This window comes from Nothobranchius furzeri, chromosome 15 (genome assembly GCF_043380555.1).
Source record: "Nothobranchius furzeri strain GRZ-AD chromosome 15, NfurGRZ-RIMD1, whole genome shotgun sequence".
Taxonomy (NCBI): Eukaryota; Metazoa; Chordata; class Actinopteri; order Cyprinodontiformes; family Nothobranchiidae; genus Nothobranchius; species Nothobranchius furzeri.
In genome coordinates, this window is record NC_091755.1 from 56,558,324 (window position 1) to 56,567,650 (window position 9,327).

Here is a 9,327-nt window from a genome sequence, read left to right on the forward strand (position 1 = left end):
ATGAAGTCGAGCCCACTTTTTTAAACATCCGTCGAACGAGACGGATTACGCAAGTTTGTGATTGGTCAGGACGCCGCTGTTGTTTACAGCGCCGCCATTGCAAAGAGAGCCGAGTTTCGTGAAAAAACTCTAAAAATATGAACGTTTAATTCTCCCGTGACTGGAGGAGTGAAAAGATGTGCAGCAAGCGTTTTATTTGTGGACGGAAATGACAGGAAACGTGGGTTTAGAGGTGGGGAGCGCATGAAGCGGTGGGAGAATGAGAGACAAATATGTCCGTGTTAAAAGTCTCTTATATACACAAAAAACACAATATAAACACACGATCTTGGACCGATACATGACAGGATACCACAGAACAGTGCTACGCCCTCTGTGGTCCTGCAGGGCAATTGTTTTGCAACACTCTCCAGGAGACGGAGAAGTATGAGAGCAAAACGCTTCCATCAACCCGTGCGTGTCTGTCCCTTGCGGAGCTGACGGAGAAGCATAAACCAGGCTTTATTCAGGCTATGCAAAAGCCTGTTAATCACCTGCTGGCTAAAATCAGGTGTGTCGAAGCAGGTTAACAACTAAAACATGCTTGATAGTGGTCCTCAGGGAAGGGACTTGACTACCCCTTTCCTAAATGCTGATATAGGGCATTTTTGAACTTTTCCTGGAGAAATCCGACTCTCGTACTCTCTGCACATACCTGATCGGGCCCCATGGGCATGCGTCCCATCACCATTGGGTTCATGCCCATCTGCCCACTCATCTGGCCCATGTGACCTCCCCCTCCACCAGCCGGCATGCCTCCATTAATCATCATGCCACCATACTGCCCCGGATTCCCCTGCTGGCCAAACTGCTGCTGCCCCATGGGTGCCTGAGGCCCAAACTGCTGCTGGGGGTAAGAACTGTCAAAGAAGAACGGTAAAGGGTTAAACTAGAGAACATGTCAGAAGAATTGACTCCATGTTTTAGTTTTCTCTCCTTCTCGCGCTACCTGAACGGACCAGAACAGTGCCATACCTGTTACGTCCCATGCCTCCCTGAGACCAGCCTTTCATATCAGCTCCCTGATACATGGGTCCGCTTTGAGGGTGCTGCTGCATCATGGGATTCTGAGGCCCAAGGCGGCTGGGCATCATGGCATTAGGGGGACTGCCACCTGATGGTCCAAAAGAGTGGTCTCCCTGCTGGCTCATCCCTGTGGAAACAAATCTAGATGCTTCAGGTCTCTGTTCTCCACAGAAAATAAATAAAAAATAAATGAAAAATCACAAAATAAGTAAAAGCTTAAACTTTTAAACCCATTTTTGCCCTTTTCCATGACTGATATACAACTAAAAACCAGTCCTGCCTGGCCTCACCACTAGAGAGCAGCAGTAATCCTGTCTGCATCAGTGAACTCACCGTAGTTACTGCCGTAGCCAAACTGTTGGGGTCCTGGCTGGCCCATGTTTGGCCCCCCCATTGGGGTGTCCATGCCACCAGGAGCTGTGACATTTGGAGGGGGGCTGAATCCTCCTGCAGCTGCTGCCGCCGCCTGCTGCTGCTGCATCAGCATCATCATACGCTGCCTTCTCATCTGCATGGTGACCATATCCCTGCGAGGGGCCATCATCTGAGTGCTTAGGAAACCCTGCTTCACAGACAGACATGATCATGTAACATAAGTTTGGTGTAAATGATCATTAAGGACATAAAACAGCCCCGACTTAGGTAAACATTGTGACATCGGTTGTATCTGATTATGGGTCACTTACCTGCCCTCCCATGCCAGGCTGCATGTTGGTCCTCATGTTCATGTTTCCACCCGGATTCTCCATCTTCATAGCCATGCCCTGACGAGTCTGATTCATGAACTTGGGAGAGAACGAAACATTTTGTTCAAGACAACAGAGGAAGTTTCCCGGTGATAGCTACACAAACGAGAACGATTCTGAACGGAGAATTTAGTCATTTTGATTTCTGTGACGTCAAATTGGTAAAATTCGACTTTTGCAGTTAGAATTTTTCTCAGTTAATTTTTTTTAGGAAAAAAGTTCTAAATATGAAAAAAAAAATGTAGATGACAAACAAATATGTTAAACCAGAAAGCCTGAAACTGCTTTAACACTCTACAACAGCTTACTGCAGTTCCTAATATTCAGATCATCATCACTTCCATCTTATTGGTCGCTTTGATTTCAAACTCGTACCTGTTGACCCTGCAGCCTCTGCTGCAGCTGCAGCCTCATGGGCTTGTTGGCGCTCATCATTCGTGGTCTCATCATGTTGGCACGAGGATGACCCATGCCCCCCATCCCACCCATACCAGGGAAGCTGCCACCTTGACCCAGTGGTGAGAGCATAGGGCCAAACCCTCCCTGTTGGCCCTGACCCTGCATGGGGTTCCCTCCGTAGCCTGTCTGCATCGGCATGGTGGGGGGTCCGGGGTAGCCCTGGCCATATAGAGGCTTCTGGTCCAGCATCATGGATGGGTCCTGTCCTGAATAATGCTCCAGCTGCTGCTCTCCTCCCTGGGTCTGCAGCAGAAAGAACAGGAGGACAAAGAGAAGTTTCTCAAACTTCTCAGTTGAATTCACTGGGTGGTCCTGGATGGTCTAAACATGGTGAATGATATATTCAATGCAAAGATAAATGTAATGTTCACTAGAACGAACCCCCTCTCCCTTTAGATAGCTCCTAAAGTTCACCCAGCGCTTAAGTCTGGTTTTCTTACCTGGCTGACGAGATCCGGGATGCCCAGAGCTCGGTCTATCTCCTCCAAAGCGATTCCATCTGCGTTATTCAGCAGTGAATCCAGCTGGTCTAGGAGCGCCCGCTCATCGCTCTGACCCTCACTGGTGGTGGGGGCCACCAGAAGGTCATCCAAGGGGTTGCCAAACTGCCGCCTACGACACACAAAACTCCATCGGTCTGGATCACGTCGGATAACGAATGAAAACTGCAAACAGATGTTGAACTGACCTGTTGCCCTCCATGCTCACCATGTTGTCCAGCCAGGAGGAGGACTGGCTGGGCTGGCCCTGCTGGCTGTAGGGGCTCACGCCCATCCCCATGTCAGTAGGACCACCTAAAATTTACCAACAGGATGTGACTACATTGTCATTAACAAGAATAATTACCATTAATAAGCGGTTTGTATTTGCTAAAAGAACCATTAGAAAAAGCGTGTAAACATAAAAGATAAAATAAAGATGATTAAATTATTATAATTAGGGCCGCTCTATGTCGTAGGTCCTCTCATAGCACTAAGTAGCGTACCCATATCCATGAGCTGCTGCTGCAGCATGGAGCGGGCTCCTGGAACGCTGTTGGAGCGGCCCACCATGGGTCCTGACACCATGCTCTTCCCGTTGTTGTACTCCATGCCCGGCCGCATCATGGATGGATGTCCTGCTGAACCCACAGGGCTGGCACCAGAGCGGGGCTTGCCCCAGTCTCCTGAACCCCCCATTGGGGACCTCTGGGGAATCATGCCTCTATTCATTGTTCCTGGTAGGAAACAAGCACATTCAGCCCAGAGTGACAGAAGACCGACGACCCACGTTTGATCAGGTCATCCTGGCCGTGACTTAAACACGTACCCATGTTTCCTGGGCAGTGGTCCGGACTGCCCATCATGTTCTCCTGTTTGATAAGCGTGGGTCGTCTACCTGCTCCCCCAGGCCCACCGGGAGGCTTCCCTTCCATGGACATGGCCCTTTGGAAAGGCCCTCGAGGCCCTGGACCCATCACTGGACTGCCTGAACAGAACAAGCATAAAAAAATATCTTACTTAACTTACGTCAAACATTAAATGAATATAATCACCTGTTGGTTCTATAAATACTGAGACATTTTTGCGAGCTTATAAAACGTCACTGAACAAAAACGAGTCTGATGCACTTTAAACATCAATTTGAAACATTTTAGATGAACCAACAGTAAAAATGCAGTAAAATCTGCCGTTTTCATCCACTGTTTTGTCTGTAGATCAGTTTAAACACACCCACCTTGTGCCACTGAACCACTCACCCTGCAGGCCGTCGTCTAGGCAACCCGATGGTTTGTTTCCCGTTTCACTCGGCCCCCCAACCCCAGCTTGATCGGGGTAAAAGTCCGAGCTTGACCCCCTGAGATCTCCCAGGATCGACTCCAGGTTGTGCAACTAGACAGTAAAAACAACAGATTAGTAAACGTCTACACGTTCGCGACACGTTGCTGTACCCCAGCGATACTTAAGACCCAGCCTCACATCATCAGGTGGTTCTGACTTGATCTTGCTCTCAGGGTGTTCGGGCACAGAGCCACCTGTAGCCCCCGACGGCCTATTTCCCTCCAAGTCTTCCAGTTTGGGTTTGACATCCACAGGCTCTTTGGAATCGTCCTTGTTTAGGAGGTAATGGAGGAGAGCATGGGTCTTTTCCTTCTTGGGGCTATGCTGCTCCTGCTTGGGGTCTGCTACTAACCCAGGGCCCGACCCAGGCCCTGAACCCCCTGCTCCGCCCTCGCCTCCCTCCTGGCCCTCCAGCGACACCTTTCCTGTTGCCTCGGCTGTGATCTTAGCCACTTCATCTGGAGTGTTTCCATTCTGAAGAAGTTTGTGGAGGATCTTGTGCTTCTCCTGCAGAGAACCTGTATAATGAGCTGGAGTGGATGCACCACCTTGACCGACCGCTAGCCCCGCGCTGGCTGATGAAGAGGACACTCCTGTGGATGAGTGGCTGGTCATGCCCCCGCTAGTGTCCTTACTGTCTGGGCCAACAGGAGTGCTGCTGCTGCTTGGTGGGGGTGGTGCAGGTGGCCCGCTTCCACCTATTCCCAGCTCCTCAGTAGGAGATGTCAATAACTGCAGCAACTTCTTATGTCCCTTGCTGTCTGGAAGCCTCCGCGGGGGGTCTGAACTCGACGCCCCCGTCTCGCTGCTTCCCTCTCCGGTCTCTTTAGTCGCCGTCGCTGCCTGGCTGTCTGCTCGATCTCCAGAACTCTCAGCTGAAGGATGCTGATGATGGTGGTGATGGTGCACAGTGAGGTGATGGTCGCTAGGCCCAGGTCCTAAACCGCCCGCCGGACTTTTGGAGCCATCTTGGCCTGGTTTGAGCTGCTGGGAGGATTGAGTTGAGGAGTGGATGCTGGGGGAACTGTCAGGTTTGTGGACTGGCGAGGGGGATGTTAGAGTGGAAGGGAGTGAGCTTCCTACTCCTTCACTGATGGCTTGTAGAGCATTAAGAGAGCTGCTGGAGAAGGTACAGTTGCTCCCCCCACCTCCTCCCCCACTACTCATGCCGCTCATGGGAGAGTGGATTCCTGGATCAAAGACACAATAAAAACGATAAATTCATAAACAAGTGTGGTTTTTAACGTCGTGGTTTCACTAATGGACTTACCTCCAGGGGAGAACTGGTTGGCACCCATCTTCGGGCTTCCCCGGTTCCGGGGGGACATCAGTAGTCCCTGCTGGGGGCCGCCCATTCTAGGGCTTCCTGATGGGCTGTTCATGCCACTGAGCCCAAAGCCGCCGCTGCTCTGAAACAGGGGCTGCTGAGGGTGCTGCTGCATGCTTTGGCCCTGGTGATTCATGGGACCCATCTGGCACGTCTGATTCATCTGCATCATACGACCGCCCATGCCTCCACCGCTTCCTCCTCCACCATTCCCTCCGTACATGGAGCCACCACCCATTGGTCCCATGTGGCCCATGTGGCCTTGCTCCGTCATGCCGAAGCCTCTGTTCATACTGCCCATGCCTCCCATCCCCATCCCTCCACCTGCATTTACATTCATTGGAGTGTTCAAGTTAGCTCCGCCCATCCCCTGCTGTCGCATCATGTTCCCACTCGTTGCTGAGCGGTAACCGTTGGGTTCCCTGTGTGGAAAAAAAGAAAATTTGAAAACTCGATGTGCATGTTTTTTTTTTATTTATTTTATTTAAAATCAACACAGGAAGTGATGCGTCCGGTTCTGAATGCTGTACATCCTGACCTCTGCAGCAGGTGAGTGGAGATGAAGCCTTGCGGCTCGTTGCTCATGGGGTGTCGATACAGTTTACTCTTGGTCTGGGCGGTGACCGGAGTGCCGTCGGACAGGGAGAAGCGATACAAGGGAGTCTCGGCATGGCCCTGGAGAAAAGCTGCACAAGAACAGCATCGAGTTATGTCTTTTGGAAAAACAAAGCTGAAAACTTCCTCAGGAGCTTGAGATGATGAAGAAAAGCTTTCAAATGTTTCTATAAGGCTAACGTTTATTCACTTATGCATGCAGATGTTTTAAATGTTCACACAGAAGGTCTCATTCCAGTTTCTACGTATTTGTAAAGTAAAAACAGAAAATGGACCGTTCTCGGCTCTAACTAGAGCTTCCTCCTCCTGAGACTGTAAACGAGATGAAAGGATGATCATTCATCCAGGCCGGGGGACCCACCTTCATGATAGTGGCGTTTGTGCGACCAGGGCTGACCGTCACTGTGCTGCAGGAACATCTGGATGCAACGCCTCAACAAATCCTCCCAGCCCGGACGCATCGATGCTCGCAGAGACGACTGGTCGATCTGAATCAGTTTACCTGCCGGGGAGGACGGGCGGCGGACAAAAGAGGAGGGGGGGGATGAGCCCAACCCACTCACAGAGACAGAATCATCAATCTGCATGATTTTTAGATATTAGTGATTCAGCAGCTCCTCACCGGAGAGCTCATGTCGAGTGTTGAAACTCTCCGTTCTCTCCATGGCTGTGACCCGACGGGCCACGCAGATCATACATGACTGAAGGTCTGCGGGGGGAAAGAGCAGCAAGAGTTCACTTTAACTCAGAAAAAAGCAGTTAAAGGTTAGAAAAGAGTTTACTTGGTTTGGAATGAATGGGAATCTTTGATAGCATGCTGTTTTAGAAAGTTAGCAGGCAGATCTCCATTTAAAGTCATTTAAAAAATAAATAAAAGAATCCAAAACTATTTAAATAAGCAAAGGGTTCACCTGTAGCCGTTTTATTTATTTGTTCACAATTTTCCAGTTTCTCCCAAAATTCGCTGTAAAAGTTGTATTTAATTATCTTCAAAACCAAACTTTAATTACAGCAAACCATCCGGCACATACCGGGACCCTGTTCACACGTAGCCCCGTTTCCCACAAAACCTATAGTTTTTTCTACGGTTTGGCCTGTCATCCACGCAAAAGCTACGATAAACGGCAACAAAGAGGATTCTTTCAAAAACTCAGACCAATGTAGAGAGTTACAAACTCTCCGTTGTCGGTAGTTGCTTGTGGACGTAAATGATCAGGGTTTTACATGTTGCTACGTCACTGTCGACGTCACACGTGAGACCTGTGTTTACACTAGGGATGCTCCGATCAGGTTTTAATCTGCCGATCACCGATACCGATCAGCCAAGAGGCCGATCAGCCGATTACCGATACCAATTACATAGATTGGCTGTAAATTGTTCATTTAGCTATGGTGAGTTCTAATGCATGTGTTACATATTAATTCAGAAAAAACATGGTTTTACTTCACTTCAAATTATGTAATATCAGTAACAATTTATAAGAAATTGAAAACATTAAGGCTCTCTTTAGGCTACAAATAGTGCAAAAAAAGTCAATATCTCACATCACCGCCTAAATCAAATTAAGTAACCAAGGATACATTCAGATACATCCAGCGAGCTGTTAAGCTCAGCATTGACACAGGACTGACATCCGAGCTCCAAATGTCACTTGTGAAACTCACAGAGGATGAGACGCTTTCTTTAAGGAGTCCCTCGATGAAAGAATACACTGTCTGGTGGAGCTCTGGAAGGGCTACGTCGGCGAAATATTTACGTCCCGGTAGCATGTAGCGAGGTTCCAAGTGGGTTAGTAGTCGGCGGAATCCGGCGTCTTCCACAACTGAAAAAGGCTGGTCGTCTAGTCCAATAAACTCGATGATTTTACGGGTAATTTGCTTAGCCTTTTGACTGTCACGCTCATATGGGCGAGTGTTTCCAAGCGTCGGCTGCGTTAGCTGCCGTCTGACTGTGGCTGCATTAGCAGGCTTCTTTTCATTGTCTGCGGTGAGCCTCAAAAACTCACCATGCTCCGCCAAGAGTTTAGTCTTTAAATGTCGGATCAAATTCGTTGTGTTGAATTTTTTTGAAGTGCTTCCTCTGCGGGGTATGTTTTCGTTGCAAGTGTTGCAAGACGCAAACTTAATATCACTCTCGCACACCGTAAAGAAGTTCCACACGGCAGACATCTTTGTCTTTGCGGGTTTGCCGCCACGCGCATGCGCACTAAGCGGGGAGAAGCGGAAGGGTGAACTACCGGCCGGGAAGAGTAAGCGCCAGTGCCAGATCGGAAATGAAAGGCAGTGATCGGCGATCACAGATCACACACTTTTGCAGGAAAACCGGCCGATAATTATCTGTGGCCGATCAATCGGAGCACCCCTAGTTTACACGCACTTGTTTTTACCAACTGAATTACTTCTCTATGTAGAAGATCACAGGTGAAGGACGATGTTAAGGATGGTTCTTGTCCACCACCTCTAGATGGGTAGGAGAGGATAGTCAGCGTTATAAAAGCCGGGCTATGTGTGTACGTTGCCTGAGTGCAGGTAGCCCCTTATGTTAATATTTCTGGCTCCGCCTACCTTCTCCTTCCTCAATCATGGCTTTGGGTTGAGTGAGAGCAAAACACTGCATGGTCTCATAACGCGGTCCTCCTGGCCCCTCCTCCATGGGCCCATGGGCGTGGCCAAACTTGACCAGCATCCGGCAAGTGAAGGTGTGACTCTTCTGTCGGATTGCCTCGTTTCCCCACGGCACTCCATTTACTAAAAAGACAAAACAAAGAGGCAGACAAAGAGAAAAGGTCACCCTTGGGAGTAAAATGGAAGCTTCTGGAACGAAGAACCGGCTGTAAATAAATCTCACCAATCCTGCCCTGATCTCACAAACACAGAAACTACAAACAAAACAAACAAACAAACAAACAGAAAGCATCGCAGCTCGCGTCGTCTCCCACCAGAACGGAGAGCCAAAGCCTCTCCCGCCATCTGGATCCCGGCTAAATGGACCATGGGATTAATGTAGCCTAGGTGTCGATTTCCAATATTTCTCCCTCTTGGTCCGCTCTGCAGTGGGCAGAAGCGCGGACACTTAGCCATCTATCCTCATTTAGACCCCGACTACTCATCACACACACACACACACACACACACACACACACACACACACACACACACACACACACACACACACACACACACACACACACACACACACACACACACACACACACACACACACAGACACACACACAGACGGGGTCACCTTCACATAGAAAGGGGAGAAAACTTCAGAGAAACAACTAAGAGTTCT

At 49.2% G+C, this 9,327-nt stretch overlaps 1 protein-coding gene across 3 annotated transcripts in view; it reads right to left on the reverse strand.

Annotated features, from left to right (window-relative positions):
- The window catches only part of LOC107391157 (nuclear receptor coactivator 3), an 83,058-nt gene that overhangs the window by 3,499 nt on the left and 70,232 nt on the right, over window positions 1-9,327 (reverse strand). For 2 of the 3 annotated variants that reach the window (XM_054746072.2, XM_070545034.1), the window contains exons 7-22: window positions 8,598-8,780; window positions 6,655-6,741; window positions 6,394-6,534; window positions 5,956-6,103; window positions 5,361-5,839; window positions 4,229-5,280; window positions 4,009-4,141; window positions 3,579-3,737; window positions 3,256-3,486; window positions 2,959-3,064; window positions 2,711-2,882; window positions 2,187-2,513; window positions 1,752-1,850; window positions 1,399-1,630; window positions 1,015-1,192; window positions 695-899 (exon numbers count right to left, since the gene is read on the reverse strand). In XM_054746072.2, the coding sequence (XP_054602047.2) occupies window positions 695-899; window positions 1,015-1,192; window positions 1,399-1,630; window positions 1,752-1,850; window positions 2,187-2,513; window positions 2,711-2,882; window positions 2,959-3,064; window positions 3,256-3,486; window positions 3,579-3,737; window positions 4,009-4,141; window positions 4,229-5,280; window positions 5,361-5,839; window positions 5,956-6,103; window positions 6,394-6,534; window positions 6,655-6,741; window positions 8,598-8,780 (3,932 nt within the window). The remainder of the gene's footprint in view (window positions 1-694; window positions 900-1,014; window positions 1,193-1,398; window positions 1,631-1,751; window positions 1,851-2,186; window positions 2,514-2,710; window positions 2,883-2,958; window positions 3,065-3,255; window positions 3,487-3,578; window positions 3,738-4,008; window positions 4,142-4,228; window positions 5,281-5,360; window positions 5,840-5,955; window positions 6,104-6,393; window positions 6,535-6,654; window positions 6,742-8,597; window positions 8,781-9,327) is intronic. The other variant, XM_054746075.2, reaches the window with a different exon arrangement.